The following is a 24,438-nucleotide window of genomic DNA, read 5'->3' on the forward strand; positions in this document are numbered from 1 at the left end:
GTAGTAGCTAGGGATGGATGCAGGGATAGTCTGGGTTTGGATTCGGGATAGGATTGTATGGTATGGCATGGGATAGTATAGGTACTTAGGATAGGATTGGTTTGGCGGTATTTGAGATCGAAGAAGTGATCTGTGGAATTGGACCTGGGAACGAATATAGATAGAATCCAGACCTGATGGTGCATGCTACAGAGTACAATGGATCTCGGACCGATGTAATACTGGTTTGGAAAGAGACAGGCACATACCAAAGCTCTTTGATGGTGACCCCCTCAGCCTCGCGGTTGTTCAGCCTCGCAATCGATTAGTCATACCTTACGTTAGCGCCAAGCATCAGGCTCCCAATTCACTGGCATGGCACCGGCATGCAACTTGGGGCGGCCTCGGCGACCACCGACACTACCCCAATTCGCTCAGCCTCTCATGATACTCGTACTACTAGTTTAGGTACGACTCGGAGCTGTCCGAGAATCAAAATTCGGTGAGCTTTGCTGGGATCTCAGTCGTCCGCCCATTGATCGTGTCGTGTTCATCGATCTTGACGACCTGCTCCAACATTACCGTTCGCATCAACCATGGCTCCCAAGCAAGAATCCTCCGATGAGGGCTCCATAGACCCTCAACTCGAGTGGGAGTTGGAGGCAGGGATCCCACAGGTCGACGACCCATTCATCCAGAAATACTACGCGGGGAGGCAGGCGCTGATAGCCCAAGAGAAGAAAAAGCGACATGACCGTCTCTTCAAACAGACCATGACGCCCATCGCCAAACAGGCTGCAAAGATCATGGCCTCGATCCGCCGCCGGGAGTTGAAGACAGTCTGGACATCTGAATTCGAAGAATCCCTGATGGACAAGAATGGCGGCAACCTGTATCCTGGCATGATGTTCACTCTGGCACGCGACCGGATAGAAACCACCGAACTATGGAAGATCATTGAGCGCATGCCCAAGGGGGCTTTACTTCATGCTCACCTTGACGCCATGATTGATATTGACTGGCTGGTCGATCAGGCCTTGGCCGAGAAGGGCTTTTGTATCCTTGCACCCGAAGCACTCAGCGACAGGGCCAAGAGAACTACAGGCTTAATGCAATTCCGGTTTTATCCTGACGAGGAGATCAACAAGCAGAAGAAGCCAGCGAATATTTGGAGCGCGGACTACACACCGAACACGCCTGTCCCCATGAGGGAGGCGCAGCGGTCATTCCCTGACGATGACACCACATTCAAAAAGTGGCTGATTAGCAGGTGCACCATTACCGCGGAGGAATCTCTTTGCCACCACCACGGGTTGGATGCGATCTGGCGGAAGTTTACCAGCGCCTTTTCCGTCATTGGCGGGCTGTTGTACTACGAACCCTTCTTTCGGCGAGCCTTGTCACGACTATTCGGACAGCTGGCGAGCGACGGCATCACTTACGTCGATCTCCGGGCCGCGTTCATGTTCGAGTATCGACCACAAGGTCAGACGCACGGGCAGGTAGGCCAGTTCGACGAGTTCTTCACCGCGTTCGACGAGGAGATTGAAAAGTTCAAGAAAACCGATGCTGGGAAAAACTTCACTGGCGCACGCATGATCTGGACGGTGTTCCGCAGATTGGACAACCGAGCGATAGCCGCGGCTATGACGGAATGCATTCGGATCAAGAAGAAGTTTCCCCATCTCGTTTGCGGCTTCGACCTCGTCGGCCAGGAAGACAAAGGTAGGACGCTGAAAGACCTGACGCCCATGCTATTCTGGTTTCGGAAACAGTGCGCCGAAGCAGGGGTCGATCTGCCCTTTTTCTTCCACTCTGGTGAGTGTCTGGGCGACGGCGACAGCACCGACGAGAACCTGTTCGACGCGATCCTGCTCGGGACGAGACGCATCGGACACGGATATTCGCTGTACAAACACCCGCTTCTGATCGACATGGTCAAGGAGAAGAAGATCCTGGTCGAAACTTGTCCGATCTCGAATGAGATTCTACGACTGTGCAGTTCTATCCTCACTCACGCTGTACCTGCCCTGCTGTCCAGAGGTGTATCCGTGTCACTGAACAATGATGACCCGGCCATCCTGGGCCACGGCAAGAACGGGCTCAGCCACGATTTCTGGCAGGCATACATGGCCTTTGAGAATCTGGGGCTGGAGGGGCTCGGAACCATGGCCGAAAACTCGTTGAAATGGATGGCCATCGAAGATCAGAAGCCCGCAGAGTGGACACGCACGATTACCGAGGGCTATATGGGCAAAGGGATCAAAGCGAAGCTGCTTCGTGAATGGCGGACCGAGTTCGAGAAGTGGTGTCAGTCCATTGTTATGGAATATCCTCTGGAGCTTGACAGTGATGAAGAAGATGAGGACGAGGCCGAAGAGTCAGACGATGAGGAGGAAGATGAATGAAGACAAATGTAGTGATGGCGCCTGGATTTGGTAGTGAGAACAAAGAATAGACAAGTCGTTGAGATAGAGGTAGACATCTGTTTACGACGGCAGAGAACACACTTCAAGTTGTTCAGGCAAGGCTGCTCTTGGATATATACTAGATAGGCGACAAGGGCACCTAGGCACCTAGGCGATAAGTATCCCTAGTGACTGTTGTCGCCATAAAGGCTTATCTTTGGCCTAAAGAACCCTGCTCGTTAAGCCCGTCGCTAGCTGGTCACAGGGTGTCACGTGCGCCAATCCTCTCCATCCACCTCCGTTCGCCTTCAACCCATCGGCACCTCAACCGGGGCAAATCAACTGCTGCCAGATGCCATCACAGGGTTTCGCTCTGGGTCTGTGTCAAGCTTGCCATCTGGGTCACCCGCCCACTGGCAGTGGCAGTGAACGGAGCCTTAGTAGGTACCTAGGAGCCTATGATACTGCTATCTACTACCTTAGGCACCTATAGGCTGTCTGACTTGTTGGTGACCGGTGGGCTTGAGCCCATGGTCTTGTTCCATCTGCCTGTTTTCTCCGACGTCCAAACCCCCATCAACCGCGACTGCGTTTGACTGACCAGAAACGGACTGTACGTCCTCACGATGCCAGATATACTATACTTCTTTATATCGCGTTCACTGAACGAGTCCCGCGCTCTTTAACCACAAAGAGACGCCATCGCGGCCCTCGCTGAGGAGGGACTGTCGGCATCATCACCCCCTCTATACACACCTTGTCCGATGGTCACACTATCACTGTTTGTCCATCACCACTTCTACACTCTCAACCATGACCAAAGCATCTCCTTAACTGTCGTATCTGAGGCCGAGAAGGCATATCCTCTCTCGCCATGTCGTACTTCCTTCCATCCTACTTCCAAAAGCGACTGCTTCGATATGCCCTCACTCGCCTCGACTTCCTCGAATCCGACGAACTTGATCTTGATAACCTTGCCCTGACCTGGGGTCAGAGGACCGTTGTCGAGCTACGAAACGTCGGCATCAAAGTGAAGCGGCTCATAGATATCCTCCAGTTACCGCCTACCTTTGCCCTGACGCATGCTTCGATCAGACTCCTCCGTCTCACGCTCCCCGCAGATCTACACATCTCCGGCATCGAAGTCGAAGTAGAAGGCGTGGAGATACTGGTTGGAGTTCGTACAGATGGACAAACGGAAACATCTCGTTCAAAGGAAGAATCCGCACCCAGCAGGACAGACCGAGCAAATCTGCCCCGGTTGTCTTCGCCTGCGGTTCACGACCCAGGCGGCTGGGCTTCCCATGGCCGTCAGGGAGTATCTCTAGAACTGTCTCAGGTCATCCCGACCTCGGAAGATCTGGCCACATCGTTCTTGAAGGATGAACCTCCCGATGAAAGAGAGGAGCTGCAGGCGGCACTGGAGTCTCAGTCTCAATACATGCAAGAGTCGGTAACGTTCGCCCCGGGAGAAGACGTCGGGCTGGGCATGCCTGGAGGGCTATCGCTGCCTACTTTTGTCGCCAATTTCTTTAAAGGCGTGGCCGATCGCCTATCCATCAAAGTGAAGGACGTCAGTGTGGTTCTGGAGCTGGAACTTTCGCCGTCGGAAGGTGTTCCCACGGAGCAGACAAAGTTCATGCTTTCAATTGCGAGGATCTCGGTAGACCCATTGACACAACCAGGAAACATTAAGGATGTCCCAGATTCGCGGCGGTCGGTCACGGTCGATGAATTACATCTGTTTGTCCTGTCCGAAACAGAGACATTCTCGGAGTTTTCTGGTTTCAGTTCCCCGAGACAGGGTCGGTCACGCCCCAGACTATCGCAGCCGCGCGCTCACAGCGATATTAGCGACCAGGTGCGTTCCAGCAGCGCCAGTCTGAGTCGACACTCAGAACCGTCCAAGGTGTCATCTCCACTGAGCAACTCCACGTTCGGTCTTGGGCTCAACGATGCTACCCTTTCCGAGTTCAATTCGCTCGAACAGAGACCGAGAAGAATCCCGGTTCGGCAGCGGTCGTCCGACGACGGGCGAGTTGACAATAGAGCACATGCACAGGAATTTCTGGACTCGCTACATGAGGACAGTGCTGAAGAGGCACCCTCCGAAGATGCACGCTCTGAAAATCTGGCGGAATCGAGAGTGTACACTCACGATGAAGCCGAAAGCATGTACATGAGCGCTGTGAGTGGTCAGGTCAATATGCCCGGTGGCTGGGCCTGGCCAGACGCTGCCACGGAGAGTCAACAGAACCGTGACACCGTACAAACTACGAGCAATACTGATAAGGATGTGGAACCCGCAGGCCACACATATGTTGTTAACGAAGAGAACGAGGAGGCAGCGGCCCCTCAGCAGCCCCGGTCAAGTGTCGAGCGCGAGGAATCTAATAGTGAGTCTGTTCTTGGAAGCCGCCTCGAGTCATATTTCCGCACCCGGATCCTGCGCCTGGATACCGTGTGTTTGAGGATTCCTGAACCGCACCATGAAGCGCAGTCAAGCGAACTACAGTCAGGAATGGCCCAACGTCCTTCTCGTCCCGCCGCGCTCCATCAGAGTCGCTTGAGTGCCGAAAGAGGTGCGGGCAGCACATTCCTTAGCGACTCTCGCCTTCATGGTCTACGGTCTGCACCACAAGCTCGACCTACTGAGAGATCAAAGGACACCATAAGCGTCGCCGTAGGAGAGATAGCGATTGATCTGGATATAGTGGTCTGCAAGGTTTTGGTGAAAGCTGCTCAAGCGATCTCTGAGGCACTTCCCACCACTGCTTCCGGCTCCCAGTCGTCGCCTTCCAAGCCCAACGGCAACCCTCTTTCTTTGACAGTCCAACGAGTTGACTTCAACTTTTATGAATCGGTACCGAAGAAGCCCCCGGCTAAAGTGGCTGTGCAAGCAATCGAGTCGATAATTGGCCCTGACCCGGCTCTTTTGAACTTGTCCTTCGCCATGGTAGCATTTACACCGCTGTCTGGACCGGAAGGCGCCCAACGCCTGTCGATTTCCAAGATCCTTATGACCCATGGTGCAAAGGAAGTTCTTTCCTTTGTGGACTCGGTCAACGTTCGCGATTCAATAGCGTCCAGCTCCATGTTGAGACCGCACGACTTTGTGGCAACAGTCTCTCGAAACCGCTATGACGTGCAGTTGAAACCTGTTCACGTCGTGTTAGACCTACTGGTCATTGACGATGTCCTCAGCCGTAGTGGCGGACTGAGTTCCTTACTGGATCTGGGGAATTCGATCATGTCGACCAACACCGCGAAAGGGGCAGTCACCAAGCCGGTCGCCGAAGTGGCTCGAACACGGACTGTCCGGTTCAACGACCCTCAGAGGAGACCTCGAGCGGAGAGTGATCCGTTGTCACCGCTACCCAAGGTCGATATTCGTATCTCTGGATCCGTAATAGACCTGATCGGCTCGGAGTCTACGGTCCAAATCAAGACTTCGGCCATTAAGACCGTCTACCGCGAGAGCAACGTGAAATTGGTCATCGATGGTGCCGCTATTGAAGGACCGCTCCTGACCGAGTCCAAGTCCCGTGGAGACATTTATGCAAAAGTCCGCAACATCGAGGTGCACTACTCGAACGCGCCAAATGACGATGATCTGGATCGACTCCTCTCTTTGCTTACCCCTTCCAGTGACAAATACGACCAAGACGACGATATCATGGTAGATACTCTACTCAGACAGCGTCGTAAAGGCGGAGTCTTGCGACTGACTATCGGCGACCTACAGGCTGGAGCCGACGGTCTGCGCTGGATCCCACATCTCACGAAGGTTGCAGATGAAATTTCGAAGCTCTCCTCAGTCACCAAATACCTCCCTGAGGACGATCGCCCGGGCGTTCTTACTTTTGCACTAGTCAAGAAATTCGATTTTCGATTCGATATCGACAAAGAGTTTGGTCCTCTTCGCCTGAAAGCCAACCTCGTCGAGGCGGCCCACATCAGTGTACCGTCTCTCGCGGCAGCGCAAATCACAAGCTGGACTCTTTCACGGAGCGATAGTGATGCTTTGATCGGTGAGGTGATCTCCCAAGACAGAACTATCATGGGGCCCCCTATGTTCATGTGCCGTTTCATCGCAGATGAAATGGAGCCCACAGTGCGACTGAAGCTTTCCAATACTTGTGCGGAATACAAAGTGGCGACACTGGTTGCCTTGCTTTCAATATTTGATCGTTTCAAGGCCGGTGATGCCACTGGTCAGCAAGGTCCAGTCTCACAGCCTGCGAGTCCAACATCTTCGGGCAATGGAGATGCCAGCAGCCTTGCGAGAGACATCAGATTCTCTGTGTCATTTCGTGACTCGGCTATCGCACTTAATCCAGATCAAGTGCCGGCAAGGGGTCTTTTCGTCTTGACCGATGCTGTCGTCCGCCATGAGAAATCGAAACACGGGTCGACAAATAACCTAGACATCAAGAAAGCATCTCTGCTTATCATCGACGACGCTGCAACAATCGGTCAAGATTCTGCCAATGTCGATCATAAGCTTTACTTTGAAGAGAATGATCAGATTCAGCAATTGACCAAAGCTGGCTTTGTTCCGGTCGGGACGATGTCATCTGCTTCAGCTCTAGTCCAAGTTATTGAAGACAAGGTCTCGGGGCAGACTCAGCTTGACGTTGAGTTCCGCAACAACCTCCTCTTCCTTGAGACGTGCGCCGATTCCACTCAGACCATGATACAAATCCTAAGCGGACTGGCACCTCCTGCACCGCCTTCCAAGGTCGCTAAGTTCCGGACAGAAGTGGTTCCGATCCAGGACATGCTAGCGTCCTTCACAGGCAATGCTTTCGTGTCCGAGCCAGGGCCGGAGCTCGGCCTTACGGCGTCGAGGGAGACGATTGTTGAAGGGATGTCCGGTTTCGAAGATGACTACGACGATGACGATGAAGAGACACAGTATATGACGAATCTGTACGCAGATGCTGACGATGCTGACGATGAAATGACTGCAAGTCATGTGGAATCCGACCTAGGTCAGTCAACAATAACCGAATCCCTCCACATAGCACCGGTCGACGCCACGGGCCAGAGTCCCGACGAGATGAACGAAAGCGTCATGATGCATAGCATGCTAGACTTCAGGACGGACCATTTTGCCCCAAAGACATCGGTTGGCGGCACCGCGCATCGGTGGAACTCGACTCAAAATACATATGGTCTTGCCAGTGATACGGTGTTCGAGCGGGCTCCCGTCAAGGTCCGAGTTAGGGATGTTCATGTGATCTGGAATCTTTTCGATGGGTACGATTGGCAAGCAACCAGGGACACAATATCTCAGGCCGTGAAGGACATCGAGAACAAGGCCATGGCAAGACGACCGCGAAGCAGCAATCGAAACACTGCAGCGGATGATGAGGACGAGTCTGTGATTGGAGATTTCTTGTTCAATTCCATCTACATTGGGATTCCAGCAAACAAAGACCCCCGGGACTTGACGAATGCCATCAACCACGACATCGATGATATGATCAGTGAGACCGGCAGTTATGCTACTGGTACCACGGTGACCGCCGCGACCTCTCGCCGTCACTCCGGGCAGATCCCACGTCAGAAGAGACTCAAACTCAGTCGGAGTAAGCATCACAAAATGACGTTTGAGCTCGAAGGGGTATCCGTGGACTTTGTGGCGTTCCCACCAGACAGCGGCGAGGTTGAGAGCTCTGTCGACATTCGAGTCAAGAAGCTGGAAGTGTTCGACCACATCCCCACGTCGACCTGGAAGAAATTTGCTACTTACATGCAAGATGCTGGGGAGCGCGAAGTGGGAACTAACATGGTCCACATTGAACTCCTCAACGTAAGGCCTGTTGCGGATCTGGCGGCGTCGGAGATGGTGCTCAAACTGAGTGTGCTACCATTGCGGCTGCATGTCGACCAAGACGCCCTGGACTTCATGAGCCGATTCTTTGAGTTTAAGGATGAACGCATCCCGGTTTCCACGGGCCCCTCCAATCCGCCGTTTTTACAGCGGGTGGAAGTGAATGCCATCCCCCTCAAGCTTGACTTTAAACCGAAACGGGTGGATTATGGTGGCCTCCGTTCTGGTCGCACCACCGAATTCATGAACTTTTTCGTGCTTGACCGTGCAGACATGGTGTTGCGCCGAGTCATTCTGTACGGGGTGTCCGGGTTCGAACGTCTCGGGATCATGCTGAACAATATCTGGTCGCCCGACGTGAAGCGCAATCAGTTGCCCGGAGTTCTTGCCGGACTGGCTCCGATTCGGCCTCTGGTTGATGTGAGCAGCGGAGTACGAGACCTCATCACCGTGCCGATCCGAGAATATCGCAAAGACGGTAGGATAGTTCGAAGCATTCAGAAAGGAGCCGTGGCGTTTGCCAAGACGACCGCTACCGAGCTGGTCAACTTCGGGGCGAAACTGGCGATTGGCACGCAGCAAGTACTCCAGAACACCGAGGGTCTTCTCTCCACTCAGGAGCGCAAAGAAGATCCTGATGGGGACGACGAGGCAACCAAACACATTTCGTTGTACGCAGATCAACCTATCGGCATTACACAAGGATTGAGAATAGCGTACGGAGCCCTGGAACGGGATCTGCTGATAGCCAAGGACGCGATCGTGGCCATCCCCGGTGAAGTGATGGCGAGTGGCAGTGCCACGGGAGCAGCAAAGGCCATATTGAAACAAAGCCCGACAATCATCTTACGCCCGGCGATAGGAGCCTCGAAGGCGGTCGGGCAGACACTGATGGGGGCGGGCAATACGCTGGACAAGAAGAATCTTCGGCGGATCGATGAGGTATGGCTGAGACTTTTCTTTGCCCTTTGCATTGACGTGTTGCTCTGGGGGTGTTTTGGGAGATTTACTAACGTCTTGGGCAGAAATACAAGCGGCACTGATCTGGAGGACTCCCTCGGAGTATTTCGTCTCTATCGGGCCCAGGGCTTTGAATTCTACGAACGTGGCCGGCCATCTACTTACACCGAGACACGCTGTAGGACTAGAAAGATTGTAAAGAGGGGAGCGAAGCATACAGCATACAGCATACAGCACGGCGCAATCACGGGCGAGTTTGAAAGGGACTGCATAGCATGGGCAGGAGATTTTGTCGGGATTGTTTTGCATTGTTTTGACGATGCATTGAAGTTGCACTCAGGTTCAAATCCAAGCCAGCTGCTCGATGCTGAAGCAAACGAATCACGAATGAAAATTTCCCAGAGGGAACAAACGACACGAGACGAGAATTGATGAGACGGCTTTTTGCTCTTGTGAGAATGAATGAGAGACGGATGCATCCGGCATTCACATTGCACGGCGCTGGAAGGATTGCTGGACTGCTGGACTGAACCAGAAGGATCTAGGGTTAGGGGTTGACAGACTTGAGTTTGGGCTTGGACAGAGGTTGTCCTCCGCCACTGTTCCACTCACTCGCCTGTTCGTCTGTCACTGTTTTTGTTTGAGGAGTTTGCCTCCTTGCAATCAATTGCGTCTGTTGTCAGGAAGCGAGTTGAATGTGATATTGTCCCTAAAGTCAAGTTGGCCTCCTAGTTTCGAGCGGAGCGAACATCGGACGAAACATGAGGATGTCAATTCTGGATGTGAACCTAGGCTGTTGTACAGAGTACTACGGAGATGAATGACTCCTGCGGAAATGGACAACACAACTCGATCTTAGTTGGAGTCTGGAGACTTTGGTCATCTATAGGTATCTACCTTGGACTTTCAGCCCCAGCTTCCAACCGGTGTGAACGACTGAGGATAGTTAGGTTCTGTATCTGTAGATGCCCAGTGGTTTCGGCAGACTCCGATCTCGCCGTACTAGTATATGATCAAAGTTCAAGTTGATGGCAACATTGCATGGTCCGGGGTTTCCAGTCAAGAATCTGCCTTGTATGCAGTCAGTGCCAGTGGATGATGAAGGAGAATGAGGCTGTGTTTTTCGTGGGCAGGCTGGCTGTGCTGCGCTGCGCCTCTTGGTCAATTGATGCAACAACCACTTACTGGCATCAGCCGTGGCATCGTGGCATCGTGACACCGCTTCCAGTTGCTTGTTGAACCAATTCAAGTGTCTTCTTGACTCCCGGCCAGTGAGTGAGTGGATCGAGGAAAGATATCGCCTCAAGGATTTGGGCTGGAGATCAACTTGAAGGGCCCCAGGCTCATCATGCCAGTGTTGATTGTAACTGATGTCTCTCCCTATCCATCTCTCCTTAAACTTGAGCCTTGGACTGGGATGGGACCCTTGACTCCGCCTTGCTTCAGACTCCAGATCGGGATGCTACTACTGTCTTTCTCCGCTTGAGCCTTGAGCCTTGAGCCATTCCTTGCCACATGGATACTGCAGTGTGCGTGGATCAAGATCAGGATCAGGATCAGGATCAGGACCAGTTTGACCTGAGCTATAGCTTTAGCAGTACTTAGCAGTACTTCGGTTTTGGGTTGTGCGCCTTTACAAATTATCAATATGGGCTGAGCCCATCTAGGATGACATGGCATGCGGTGCAGGGCAGACTTGTGACGGATCATCAAGGGGCAGTACAGTACCTTCGAAGTAAGTTGAGTGAAGCCATATAAGTAAGTCCAAGAAAAGACGGCGATCCGGGGGATATATATCCCATCATTAAAGTAGTATATCAATTCACAAGGTGAAGGGTGACGATATCTTTGACTCTACCAACTTGCCTAGGAAACTCTCAACAGATCAAATAGCCTCTTTGTCCGTGTAAATCATATATTCACTGATTTGTTTAAGTCTTTTGCTACAAGTCGGGCAGGCAGCACAAAAGCCAAACGACGCACGACTATCACTTGGATCACCAACCAACGCGGCGAACCAAACCACTGACTGCACCGGGTGACTTTCTGCCCTGCTTACAGACCGGTCCAGTGCCTGATTTGCACTGTCTTCTTCACCCAGAGTCATATTTGTTTAGAGTCATATATTCACTGGTGGAGAAATGGAAGACCTGGTCCTCATTTCACCTTCTTCTTTCCATTCTCTCTCTTCATCCACAACTTCGGCGTCGCGAGCTCGCCATTCCACCATGGAGATCCTTCGCAGATTCGGCACGAGGCGACCAAAAGTATCAGCCTGGACAGGACAGCAGTCAAAGAGCGCAACTCGGACATGCCCTTCAGCATCTTCGTCCAGTAGCAGTACCAGTCCCTTCACCATCACCCCTCCAACTCGAAGACCACCACCGCCATCGAATAACAATATGGCCGCACCACCTCCACCATACTCAGCCACTCCAACCGGTCCAGCAGACTTGTCCTCACCGCTCCAAGTCACCGGCGTCGCCGCCGACGACTCACCATACGCTTTTCTGCGCGAATTCAACACGGTCTTTCTCATCGACGATAGCGGCAGCATGGCGGGCCGCAGCTGGCGCGAGACCATGGCCGCGCTTAGCGCCATCGCTCCGATCTGCACAGCCCACGATGCCGACGGGATCGACGTCTACTTCCTGAACCACCGTAATCCCAATCCCAATCCGTCTCCCAACTGCCGGCTAGGCGGATATACCAACATCACCACGACCGCGGCCGTCCAGCATTTGTTCCAGAGTGTGCGACCACTAGGTGGCACTCCGACAGGGACGCGGCTGAATCAGCTTCTGAAACCGTACTTGGCGGAACTGGCTGATTCGGCTGAACAACAGCAACAAACTCATCTCCAGGGTCGTGGCCGTGGTGGTAGTCGTGGAGCTAGTGTTGGAAACGAGACTGAGGTTGATGTTGCTGCAGTCAAACCACTCAACATCATCGTCATCACCGACGGCGTGCCTAGCGACGACGTCGAGTCGGTGATTGTCACGGCGGCCAAGAAGTTGGATGCCATGGGCGCCGAGCCGTGGCAGGTCGGTGTCCAGTTCTTTCAGGTCGGCAGGGAGCCCGAGGCCGCGGAGAATTTGAGGGAGTTGGACGACGCCCTGGCAGGTCAGTATGGCGTGAGGGATATGGTTGACACGGTTCCTTTCACGGGGGACGAGGGTCAGGAATTGACGGCGCAGGGCTTGTTGAAGGTGTGTTTGGGCTCGGTGGTGCGCAGACATGATAGACGGGCGGTCTGAATGGCTGGAGAAGGGATCCTTGGGAGAAGTGTTCATACCCTGGTCCTATCTAGGGTTGTAAGGCATAGATCGTGAACACACACATCTACCTATCATGACAGGATTTTATGTCAGGTCCAGATGTGCAGCGCGGTCAGGTCAGGTCAGGTCATGGCTTAAGGTTTCGTCTGAGTCGTGTCGAGCATTAATTACCTTATCCTCTCCATACCTAGGTATGTTTCAGGGTCCAGAAGGGTAAGCAGTACACAGTACACAATACTAGGTACGTCGTGAACGCACGCCCTTGAGTGTTGTGTTTCTCGCAGAGGTGCGCACTCCTGGCTAGTTCATGAGCGCACCCAGTCCTCTTGACCTTGAATGATGACTGCACGGCCGCCCACGGTCAGGGTTTCACAATGCGGTCGCGCGTCTGGCGAGACCTGAGGCATGCAAGGTGGTGCGAACGATCGAGGATCGACGCTCGAGGGTTCAGATGAAGGACAGGTATCATCTTATTATTGGTCAGTCGCCCGTTTCAGGTGTCCGGGGAAGATGTCTGATCGAAAGGTAAGGTAAGGGACTAGTAGGTGATAGTCCCTTCAAGGTCTTCTCTCCTTGCCTCCATGTTCTTTATTCTTTAAGCGAGGCCAAACAAATTTGGGGCGTCATGTATTTGCAGACGAGATTACACGATACCAGGCCGCGGTGGAAGTCAAGGGCGGCGGAGAGAGGGAGAAAGAAGGTGGACAAACACATACTATCGTACAGGTTACAGTGCTATGGCATGACTTCGGCGTTAAACCTGGAGCGGAAAAGATGCAACATTCCCGAGCCAATGATTGTCCAGCATCCCAAATTGGACACGATAAAGTCTGTACTAATATTACGTAGTGACTAGCACAATCGAGAGGAGCGCAGTCAATTTCCCCTTGATATCATTTCACCACCACCAATTCAATTCCATCACCACAACTGGGCAATCGGCCACTGATCTCTTGTCCATCTTGTCCACCCTGGCTGTTGCTTATCACAGCTTAGTCCCCGCCGGTGGGTTCGTCGATACGCCACTATCAGGTATTCTACTCCATCGCCGCCTTGTTTTCCAAGTTCCAGTTTCACACAGTGACAGCTGCACCGCACCGCCTCTTCCCTTTTCGGTCTCTTGTTCGTCCACTCCGGTCTGGCTGAAGAAGTTCAACCCCAGCCTCTTTGCTCGCTTGTCCTCCGAGTCGTCCTCGTTCTCATCTCCATCCCTAGCCGACCGATATCGATCGACCTTCGAGTCGTTCCATGCAATCAGTCCCTGATGGAGCCGTGGATGGGTCCGCATCTTCGCTTGAAGAGCTTGCGAGCCTGCACCGGATGTAGCATAGACCACGAGGGCGGAGCACCAGCACATCACGAACCAGATCTCTGGACTTTTGATCAAACCCTGGTTTCACCCCAGCTCGTACGTACAACAGGACCACAGCCTGAGGGCCGCAGTGGGAATACAAAGTCGTTGCTCCACGACTTGCCGTCGTGCCGATTCATTTACACAGCTTACAAGCCTCACACTACGTACCAGGTGCTATGCTGATCTGCTACGCTCTTTATCATTCGCTCTCCTCCCACAACCTGCAATCTCGTTCTCTCATGGTGCAGCCTCTTCTCCCAAAACGTGCCCTCGCCCACTCATTCTCGTTCCAGTCGAGACTTCCTTTCACCACCTGCGACTAATACTTCAGCAAGCGCCTGGCCCCCATCAAGCCGGCTCTCTTCCTCTCAAACCTGCAATCACCATCATCAAGCGCCTGACATCACTGTTGGCCCTTTCATTGGGCGTCTTTGCATATCAACACTGCTTCTGGGTCCTCGGCCAATTTCTTAAACAAGCGCAACATCTCGACACTCAACTTTCAGACCTGACGTCGCCTCTGAACTCGGTTTCACTGTTCCAAACGCGACCACGAGCATGGTTCCAGATCCCGCTCGGGCCCAAACAAGTCGCCGCCGTTCAACTTGCCGCGATTGACGGTTTGAGCCCTGCTTCAGTTCCACAGGCTCAGCAGAAATAGCATCCGTCCTGAGCATCCACTCCCAAGCTTTGGCGGAATCGGTGACACCATCCGTTGTCCGACCACAAGGTCATTAACTATAATTTCCGTGAACGCACCTGTCGATCGAGTTTGGTCGACCATCAGGCACTGTGTGTTAACCATCTCGCCGGCCCGGAGCCTGCCATCACCCTCTTTCTTATCATTGTTCTCACTGCTTTGCTTTGCGCATGGGCGTCGGTGTTGTCCTTCCGGCTTTCCTTCGAGCTGCCTATACAAGCTGGAGTTTGGGGTGAAAGCAACAAAACAATCGTGATATCAAGGGGTTTTGTTTCGTTTGGTCCCTGACTTACCTAATCCTGAATCGCTGCAATGCCACCAACGACACTCGTCACTTTTCTAGTGTATGTTCGAGACCTTGAGAAATCCTTAGAAGCGAGCTGAATTGTTTTGCGACAGTCGTGCTCCCGCCTCCACCAGGTCGATAAGCCTGTATGGTTCCTGGGACAACTTCTCCGCTCCGTATCCCATGCAACGGGATACGCGCACGGGCCCTGAGCATTGGTCAGGCTGTCATAGCTTTTCCAACATCATCTGCGATGGTGATCTGCAGTCGGCTGTCGTTCCCAGGGCAGGCGGTCTCAAGATGGGTGGGACTTATTGGTACTATGTATGCATGGTCCTTGGTTCTCCTTTACAAGCCGTGTTCCTGCTCATCGCTTTCTCTGCTACAGTACAAGCTTGACGACGATCTCGAAAGTCACAACTCGGCCGAGCCGTCCACCACCTCTTGTCCTCTGCTGCCGGGTCAGCTCGTCAACGTTCTGAACGTCCCTTTTGCTCTGAGCAGCAGCAGCAGAAGCCGCAACGACAGTGTCAGTTCTACCAGTTCCGATTTTCGCACCATGGACCCCTCCGAAAAGTTCATGAACCCTCGTCCGGTGCCAGCCAAACCATCGTTGCCGCGCTTGAACACCTCGCCTACTTTCCCCCAGCAGCCCTGGTCATCGATCAGCTCGCCGGCCAGCGCTGGCTCTGGCAGAGCAAGATCGGCATCCTCCCGGGGATCGTCTGTTCCGGGCAGTACTAATGCGTTGAGAGTCATGCGAGTTACCAAGAAGCCGTCTTTCCATCGTTCGAGTAGGTCTACTTCCCGGGGAAGTAGCAGGTCGAACGGTATCATCGGCGCCTTTCGAGCTCTGGCGTCCCCGCGTACTACTAGTCCTGGAGCTGCTTTGGATCGTGGCCGCACAACAACAACCAAACATGGTCCTGCAGTCGACATCACTCATGGCACATCTCAGCGCAGGACCACAACCAAGAGTCCCGCCATGTCCCAAACACCGCCCGAGATCCATGGGATGAGCGTTTCTCCGTCCGCCACTCCCAGGCCGCTTGCTCTGAGAAGGGAGTTCGATAATGAACTCGACGGGGCCGTCGTTGCTCTGTCCTCATTTGGTCAACATCGCCGGCAACGGTCAACATCGCGCGAGCCATCGTCTCTGCGGAACTCACTGTCTTTGGAGGAATCGCCGGTACATCCCCCACGCAGTGAAATTGCGACATTGTCTCAGCATCTCGAGACGTTGAAAGAAGTGGCGTCTGCCGCGAATACCCCTGTTTGGCCTCTGACGGCGTTGAAGATTGGGGTCGCACGACCAATTGATGACGTGCCGATGCCACTGGACCTGGAGAAAAGGCTGCCGACCCTACCTAACACGCCCTCATCGGCCTATCCACCCAGTGCCGCAGATGGTTCTCCTTCAAACCGACTTGACGTCGATCTTGAAGCCGTCGAGAGCCGCTTCTCCAGTACGACGATTGAGACTTCATCCTGTGCGGACAGTTACAGCAACAATGAACAGAGCCGATTCTCCGACTGGACCTGCAGCACCACCAAGCTCTCGCCTGCGTCGGATTACGCAGCAAGCAACGCTACGGATTTTGACCCGACAAGCCCCCTGGTAGAAGCGAATCTGGACTCCACCCTGGTCAATGCCATCAATGCCTTGAAGGGCGCTGGGGGTCAAGACGAGCTTGGTCATAAAAGCGATGCCGCAGGAATGGAAGACGGATTACCCTCAGCGCTGAGTCTATCTTCCATTAGCTCAATGGCTTCTTCTACCGACCCAAGTTCTCACGTCGACTTGGACAGTGCCAAAGACGCCGAGTTGTGTTGGAGTAAATTCCAGCATTACAGCCTTCCGACCGAGGATGTCGGGTCGGGCGTGACGTTGAAAGCCGCATCTACTGAAGACCATGTGGCACCTTTGGCTGCGGATGAGCAACCTCGCCCAGAAGGGGTTCAACCTCGAGTGGCAGACTCGGATGGCTCTGCCTTGCCTCATTCTTCCGGCATGCAACAACTTCTGGATGAGTTGAGTTATCTTAGTGGCATGATTCAACACACTTGAACTGTCCGGCAGCCCTTTGCCCCTTTTTATTTTTCTCTAAATCTCAGTCACAGGCTTATGATGGTGATGACCATTACGCCTTGTGCGCCAAGGACAGATCGCGATTTTGGTATTTTATGGTTGTCAGCAGATACAACGGTGTTGGATTTTTGGATTTTTGGAAGTGACTCGTTGTACAGAATAATGGGAAATGATGGGAACGGAGGACATGGGTTAAGATGACACGAATTCTATGGCGGAGTTTCAAATGAAAATTGCAGATACGAGCTGGTCAACAAAAGGATAATGGTAGTCTTCAATGAAAAGAGAAAAGAGGATGGGGAAAGGGAATGGTAGTACTTGTTGTAGAGAAGGAGGAAGAGAGAAAAAGAGAAAAAGAGAGGGAGAGGAGAGAGTGAGCAGGCTGTTATAGCAAAAAGGCTTGGCAGGGGTCAGGATGGATTGTTTACCTGTACAAGTCGAAATGGGTGAAATCACACTATACAAAAGTACCTAGACATGCCATGATACCAACGATACTCCTTTACATGTCGCCACACATAAACAAGCTGAGGGATGATGAGCCTGCGTGAGGCGTTTGATGCATTCGGGTCCAGTGCTGATGCGACAAGACACGTTTCTTTGAGTGCGTCGGATGCTCGCAGTTACAGTTACTACGAGCAGTTGTTGGGGCTGCGTGACTTCGCTCACCTACTACTCTATTGAACGGTCTCCTTCGAAACCAGTTCAGTCTCACATGCTTTGACACGGTGACAATGCATCAAATCGCTGCCCGCTCTCTTACTGAGCCATGTCGCGTCGATCTGGTGTCCTACTGTCCCACTATGGATCTGATCGCGACAGTCACGCCAATCGGTCATGCGTCAGGCCAGAAAACCAAAGACGTCGTTGATGTCTGGAGATTGAACGGCCAGAGAGTCTTTGGGGCCACGTTTGAGAAGGCCGATGATCAAGATGGAGACGGAGATGGCGACCTAGCAGCCAGTGGGGACAGACGGAGAGGAACACTCCAGGAGAACGATGACAAAGGAAAAGACAGATGGTTTGTCACGGCTGTGAGCTGGAGGAGAGATGGTAAGGCTTTCTGCCCCGGAGTTCCCGCAAGGATGGATGAATCTCTTGTCCTATCTCTGCCTGCCATGAGAGTCTCTGGGCCTCATCGCGCATCTGGTACTCTCGTGAGAGCAGGCCCGAGGCTATTGTCTCACGCAACTCAACTATTGCGCTGAGTCCAACTCCAGATGTGTCTAACGGCTAACATGAACCAACACAGGCCAAATCCTCGCCGTTGCCTGCGCCGACGGCACTGTCTCTCTAATCAATGCTTTTACCGGCAAGATCGCTCATCGACTCAACGCTCCTCGAAGTCTACCAGCATCGCCGAACGCCACGATGAGTTTCAACTCGTCTCCATCATCGCAGCCTCAAGCGTCAGGCTCCAGCAGCTCCGGAAGCAAATCGGTCAGTCCTCCTCTCCAACCCGTCACCGTCACCGCTATCTCATGGACCAAGCACTTTGCTTTCCCGACTGGCGACAAGGTCCGGTCACGCCTCGAGGGATCCGGTACGCCAGTTTCGCTCGACCAGCTTCTCGGGCTCAAAGCCGACATGGACCAGCTCCTCAACGTCGCAGCCGATCTACCCCAAGCGCTGGCTTCAATCGACGTTGAGGACTCCCTACCCAAGATCGCGACTCTCCCACCGCTTGGCGCAGCCGTTGACGACGACGTCTTCAGCTCGCGAGCCAGCATCGATGCTATCTTTCATTCAGACGGCTCAGCAGCATCCGGAGGCTCGGCAGTCGGCGATGTCAATGCGCTCTTGACCGGTCTACTGATGGGAGATGGTAGTTGCGCCATCGACTTGAAAATCTTCGACTCCTTTGAGATTGGAGCCATCGATATCGAGGGCAGTCTGCGTACACTACCTGGAAGACGTCGCGTGATTAAATTCGACAGCCACCCCTTCCTTTCCACTGTCTTTCTCATCATTGAACAGGCTGATCCTCAAGGGGTCAATGTTACAGCGCATCACCTGGTCAGCCTGGACCTCAGTTTCATCCCGCGGACTGGCTCGAATCTACCCCTGGTTGCGAGGAAGGCCACCCGGCTGGGCAACCTTCTACGGTACATATCGCAAATCCAGATGCAGCTGGCCTCCGAGGTGAAAGCCGCGTTTGAACTACCAGCCAGGTTCCTACGCAATATCAATCAGGCACTCGCCGAGGGCGACCCAAGCGCCGATTTCTCGTATGCTGCGCATCATCTCGCCGTCAACGGTGAATGTTTCCCGCACCTCAAGGAATGGCTTGTCGACGAGGTTGGAGAGCGGGGTCTCAAGAGATGGGAGAAGGCCGTGGGTGACTGTCTCGACCTCGTCCGCCGAATGACCAGCGAAAATCTCATGCCGGCCCTGGAGAGATGCCATGTCATCTTGGACAGACTCCACGGACTTGCGATGTACGGACCCACCAGCTCCAAATTGGGACTGAATGAGCACAATGTTGCAAAGATCATTGAGACCACAGATGCCTTGACCATCTTCGCCGAGGATTTGCTGCTTGACGTCGCGAAGGAAGTCAAGGAGTTTACCGCGTTCATGAAGTGGATGAAGTTCGAGTGCGAGGTCGAAGCGTTGGAAGAGTCCAGCGAGCGGGCCGAAGAACTGCGAGAGGCCTGGACAGGCGAAAATGAAGTCATGGCCGTGTTGGAATATGTCAGTGGTGCGATGGCGCATAGCCGTCTGTGGAAGTATGTTGACAGCACCACGAACGATCATCTTGGTGAAGGCAGTGCGGCGATGGCAGCGATCACTGCAGACACGGACGCCGGCTTCTTGGCCAACTATGTGAAGAGACGATCTGATGGTAAGCCACTACCCGTGCTCGAGGAGATGATCGAACAAATGCAAAAGCAGAGCGACGTCGTGTTCGAAGAGATCGCAGAGACGTTCCGAAAGAGCATTCTCGCCACCTACATTACTCAGTACCCGCGCTGTGATGGCGAGAAGATGGACACCAGAGTCATTCCGGACCAGGGTGATGTCTCCCTGTACCACCTCATGGCCATCGCCAAAGATCCCAAGGAGCGAGACCTCTTGCATATGGTGTCGACCACCCTGCGGTTCGAAAGTGGCAACGCTCCGAGAATTGAAGACAACGTCAACATCAGCACCACCGTCAGTGACGTGGACGAGATCCTTGATGCGAAGATTGTCGACGACAAGACCATTCTTGTCCTTGTCGCCCACCCAGCGGATATTAGAATCTACCAGATGGGAATCAAGACAGACCTGGAGTACGAGGTATGGGAGCTTCGACATGTCTTTACGGAAGGCCGCATGCACGCCGGACAGGAGCCAGCACGACTCGAGGTGAACGGCCGAGAAGGGAGGCGGGCTGTCACGGTGGTGGACGAGGCTGGCATGGGCTATTTGGTCCTGGATATGGATGGTGAAGCCTGAAGGCACGAAGAAGTGACTGATTTGAGGAGACACCACGAGCCTTTTCCCCCTTCAAATTGGTTGGATGGTGGCCTCATCCCTGGTTAGCAAGGTGATATGAACGGGCAAAGATCGAGAGTGCTCATCACAAGCACAGCAAAGGGCGGTGAAACTGGCTCGCACACCAGATCAAGCACAGTACTTGATCCACAGTCTGAGATAGAGGACTGATCAAAACAATATCCTATCCAAAAACCGCTTCGCATACGATTACACAGACGTAGAATGAGGCTGACATCGCCGGTGAGGCGAAGGCACCGTCAGCTTGTGCGGCCTGCTGCTGACTTGAGATTGTAACTGGTTGGTTGCAGGCGAGAACCAGGAAGCGGCGAAGAGCAGTTAAAGGGTTCTAGGGCTCTTTAGGCGCTGTCCTCCAGGAGCCTGGCCCCTGGGGCGCGCAGATCCTAGAGACAATCGTTGTTGCAGCTAGGTACTTGATACGCTTGAGACTGGGGTGCCGGGGTACCTACTACCTACCACCTACCAGGGATTTAGTTAAGCTACCAACCTTAGGTCCGAGCATATTCACTCAGTCGACGGCTCCTTCGGCTGCTGCACTGGCCAGTCTTCAAGGTTGGACCTGCCTGCCAGTGCACCTGGAACAAGCTGGATCTCTAGTACCTGTACTCATTATGTAGGCAATAAACGGTACCACTAACCACACCAGTTAAGAAAGCAGTTGGATAGTGGAATATTAGATGAGGCCGTGGACGCTTTCCCACACTTTTATTGCTGTCGAAGGCGCCTCTAAAAGCTCCTAGATTGCATCTAATTGTCTCTAGTTGAACAAACATCGCATTCTATTCACTCCCTCTCTCCCTCGCTCCCTCCACCGCCAGTCATCAAATCATCCATCCCACTATCCTAAACTGCGCTGCAAAACAAATCCACACCTACTACAACGCAGCCGTACCAACCAAACACCCGTCACTACAAACACTTCGTCCTCTTCTCAACCACCATCTCTCACCTTCCCTTCATTCTTCGCCTTCATCACCGCCTTCTACTGTGTCACACTGCGATTGTCTGTGGCAGGTCGTTCTTTCCTTGACCGCAGGCCCGTTGCTCTTCTCCAATTTTTCCCCTTCAAAGTGCGGCCTTCGAACTGATCTCATTTTGGGACTCCCTCCCTTTCCAGGCCGCTGCCCAGTTCAGCAACCATGGATGTCACAGCTGTGTTAGAGAGCACATTCTCGCCGGGTAAGAGATCTCCACCCTCTATTTACTGATTCATTGTCCATTGACGTTCGCTAGATGCCACAATACGTGGGAACGCCGAAGAGCAATTGAGACAAGCCAGAGAGGGAAATTTTGTAAGTCTCAAAAGATAGACACCCAGAATGTACAGTTGGGAACTCCGGCTTACCACTCATGACAATCGCATAGTCCGAATATCTCTCCATCCTCTCTCGCGAACTTGCCAATGAACAAGCCAGTGGTTCTGTCCGACAAGCCGCTGGTCTGGCCTTGAAAAATGCGTTTTCCTACCGTGACATCACACGATTAAGAGAAGTCCAGGCGAGGTGGTTACAAGGTGTCGATCCTCAAATCAAGAGACAGGTTAAGGAGCTGGCGGTGAAGACATTGAGTGCCGTGCCTGCCGCCGCTCTCTCGGCAGCCCAGCTCATTGCGGCCATTGCGGCCATTGAACTCCCCCGCAATGAATGGCCTGACTTGCTGCCTACCCTCGTTCACAACGTCGGCGCCGGCGAAGACCAACTCAAACAATCCAGTCTGACCACCATCGGCTTCATTTGCGAATCCGATGACATTGAGCTCCGCGAATCCCTGATTGGATACTCCAACGCCATTCTCACCGCCGTCGTTCAAGGTGCGAGGAAAGAAGAAACCAACCAGAATGTCCGACTTTCGGCCCTGTCCGCCCTGAGCGACGCAACCGAATTCATTCGCAGTAATTTCGAGAATGAGGGCGAGAGAAATTACATCATGCAGGTTGTGTGCGAGGCCACTCAGTCCCAGGACACCCGGGTTCAAGCCGCCGCCTTTGGCTGTCTCAACCGGATCATGGGCATCTATTACGATAAGATGAGATTTTACATGGAAAAGGCATTGTTTGGCTTGACCATCGCAGGAATGAAGAACGACGAGGAAGACGTTGCGAAATTGGCCATCGAATTCTGGTGTACCGTCTGTGAAGAGGAGATTAGCATCGAGGACGACAACCAGCAAGCTCAACAAGAAGGCTCGACGGAATTGCGGCCTTACTTCCATTTCGCTCGTGTTGCGGCCCGGGAGGTCGTGCCCGTGCTGCTTCAGCTCATGACCAAGGTGTCCGAAGACGACGCCGATGAGGAATACAATGTCGCTCGCGCCGCCTACCAGTGTCTCCAACTGTATGCCCAGACGATTGGTGGCGAGATCGTTCCCGCTGTCCTGGAATTCGTCGAAGCAAATCTTCGAAGCGAGGACTGGACCAAGCGAGACGCTGCAGTCTCCTCGTTTGGTGCAATCATGGATGGTCCCGACCTCAAAACCCTGGATCCCCTGGTCAAGCAGGCCCTTCCGGTCTTGATTGGAATGATGCAAGACCCGGTCGTGCAAGTACAAGATTCTGCGGCTTATGCGCTCAGCAGAATCTGCGACTATTGCTCCGAGTGCATCGACCCTTCGACCCATCTTCCACCTCTCATGTCTGCTCTGTTCAACGGGCTGATGGCCAATCCCAAGATTGCCGCGTCTTGCTGTTTGGCCCTGCTCAATCTGACTGAGCGGTTTGTGGGCGAGGACGGCGCTTCGGCCAACCCTCTCACGCCGCATTTCCAGGACAGTGTCTCGTCCTTGCTCGCAGTCACGGATAAAGAAGGGGCTAACAACCAGCTTCGGACCGCGGCCTATGAAGTCCTCAGCGGTTTCGTCACCAACGCCGCCCACGACAGCTTGCAAATAGTAGCGGAATTGTCCAATGTCATCATTCAGCGTCTCGAGGCCACGATCCCCATGCAAAAGCAGATTGTCAGTATCGATGACAAGATCACCCTCGAGGAACTGCAAGTCAGTTTGAGCAGCGTCTTGCTGGCCATTGTCCAGAGACTTGAGCAGAACATCGGCCCTCAGGCCGACCGCATCATGCAGATCAACTTGGAGATTCTCAACGTTACCAGCACTACTGCCGTACCGGAAGTCATATTCCAGATTGTTAGTGGTCTGGCAAACGCGTTGGCCGGAGATTTCCTCAAGTATATGGACTCGTTTGTTCCGTATCTGTACAACGCCCTCGGCAATCAAGATGCCCCTGACATGTGCTCCTTGGCTATTGGCCTTGTTAGTGACATTGTCCGTGCCTTGGAGGACAAGGCTCAACCGTACTGCGATACGTTCATGAACTATCTGCTCAACAACCTTAGGGTATGTGCCCACCCACCAACTCTCTTTCGGGAATGCTAACCGTCATCCACAGTCTGATAAGCTTACCAACGCGCTCAAGCCACCTATTCTGGAGACATTTGGGGACATTGCCACGAGCATCGGCGAGCATTTTGAGACCTACGTGACGGTGGTTGCTCAGGTCCTCCAGCAGGCGAACAATGTGTCGGTGGCGAATGATGTTTCTTTCGACATGCTCGATTACATTGTGTCTCTCCGTTCGGGCATTGCTGATGCTTGGTCGGGTTTGATTCTGGCATTCAAAGGCACACCGAAAGGTACGGCAGGACCTCTGGTCATTATTCCCGAGCTTTTATTGACATGTAGTAGCACCCCTTCTTCAAAACTACGTGCAGCCAATCTTCGAATTTTTGCAGACTGTTGCTCAAGACATGAACCATAACGAGGGTTTGCTTAGAGCATGCATGGGCATCATCGCGTTAGTTTCCTCCTCTCGTACAACTGACCGTGATTTCTGACATTGTCCAGCGACCTGAGCGAAACCTTCCCAGACGGATCATTGGCGAACTACTACCGACAAGAATGGGTTACGAAACTCATCAAGGAAACTCGAAGCAATCGCGATTTTTCCCCTCGAACAACCAGTGCAGCACGTTGGGCCAGAGAACAAGTTAAACGCCAGATTCAGCATCAAGGTACTATCATGAATGCTTCATGAAC

The 24,438-nt window shown here is 53.2% G+C and overlaps 6 protein-coding genes across 6 annotated transcripts; all 6 read left to right on the forward strand.

Annotated features, from left to right (window-relative positions):
* Nucleotides 1-575: 575 nt before the first annotated feature.
* Nucleotides 576-2,387, forward strand: A1O1_04203 (adenosine deaminase; the record flags this gene model as incomplete). The annotated part of the gene is made up of 1 exon (XM_007725100.1): nucleotides 576-2,387. One exon carries the CDS (start codon nucleotides 576-578, stop codon nucleotides 2,385-2,387), a length of 1,812 nt encoding a protein of 603 aa, XP_007723290.1.
* An 874-nt stretch (nucleotides 2,388-3,261) lies between these two features.
* On the forward strand, nucleotides 3,262-9,269 carry A1O1_04204 (uncharacterized protein; the record flags this gene model as incomplete). Its single annotated transcript, XM_007725101.1, has 2 exons — nucleotides 3,262-9,168; nucleotides 9,252-9,269. 2 exons carry the CDS (start codon nucleotides 3,262-3,264, stop codon nucleotides 9,267-9,269), a joined length of 5,925 nt encoding a protein of 1,974 aa, XP_007723291.1.
* A 2,145-nt stretch (nucleotides 9,270-11,414) lies between these two features.
* Nucleotides 11,415-12,443, forward strand: A1O1_04205 (uncharacterized protein; the record flags this gene model as incomplete). Its single annotated transcript, XM_007725102.1, has 1 exon — nucleotides 11,415-12,443. The coding sequence occupies one exon, from the start codon at nucleotides 11,415-11,417 to the stop codon at nucleotides 12,441-12,443; it is 1,029 nt and encodes a 342-aa protein (XP_007723292.1).
* A 2,387-nt stretch (nucleotides 12,444-14,830) lies between these two features.
* On the forward strand, nucleotides 14,831-16,872 carry A1O1_04206 (uncharacterized protein; the record flags this gene model as incomplete). The annotated part of the gene is made up of 3 exons (XM_007725103.1): nucleotides 14,831-14,862; nucleotides 14,918-15,128; nucleotides 15,193-16,872. The coding sequence occupies 3 exons, from the start codon at nucleotides 14,831-14,833 to the stop codon at nucleotides 16,870-16,872; spliced, it is 1,923 nt and encodes a 640-aa protein (XP_007723293.1).
* Nucleotides 16,873-17,696: 824 nt separating this feature from the next.
* A1O1_04207 (uncharacterized protein) lies at nucleotides 17,697-20,334 on the forward strand (the record flags this gene model as incomplete). The annotated part of the gene is made up of 2 exons (XM_007725104.1): nucleotides 17,697-17,946; nucleotides 18,146-20,334. The coding sequence occupies 2 exons, from the start codon at nucleotides 17,697-17,699 to the stop codon at nucleotides 20,332-20,334; spliced, it is 2,439 nt and encodes an 812-aa protein (XP_007723294.1).
* Nucleotides 20,335-21,533: 1,199 nt separating this feature from the next.
* Nucleotides 21,534-24,436, forward strand: A1O1_04208 (uncharacterized protein; the record flags this gene model as incomplete). The annotated part of the gene is made up of 6 exons (XM_007725105.1): nucleotides 21,534-21,573; nucleotides 21,628-21,686; nucleotides 21,760-23,739; nucleotides 23,792-24,035; nucleotides 24,088-24,196; nucleotides 24,247-24,436. The coding sequence occupies 6 exons, from the start codon at nucleotides 21,534-21,536 to the stop codon at nucleotides 24,434-24,436; spliced, it is 2,622 nt and encodes an 873-aa protein (XP_007723295.1).
* Between the last annotated feature and the right edge of the window lie 2 nt (nucleotides 24,437-24,438).

Source organism: Capronia coronata (assembly GCF_000585585.1).
Source record: "Capronia coronata CBS 617.96 chromosome Unknown acBCG-supercont1.3, whole genome shotgun sequence".
In the NCBI taxonomy this organism is placed as follows: Eukaryota; Fungi; Ascomycota; class Eurotiomycetes; order Chaetothyriales; family Herpotrichiellaceae; genus Capronia; species Capronia coronata.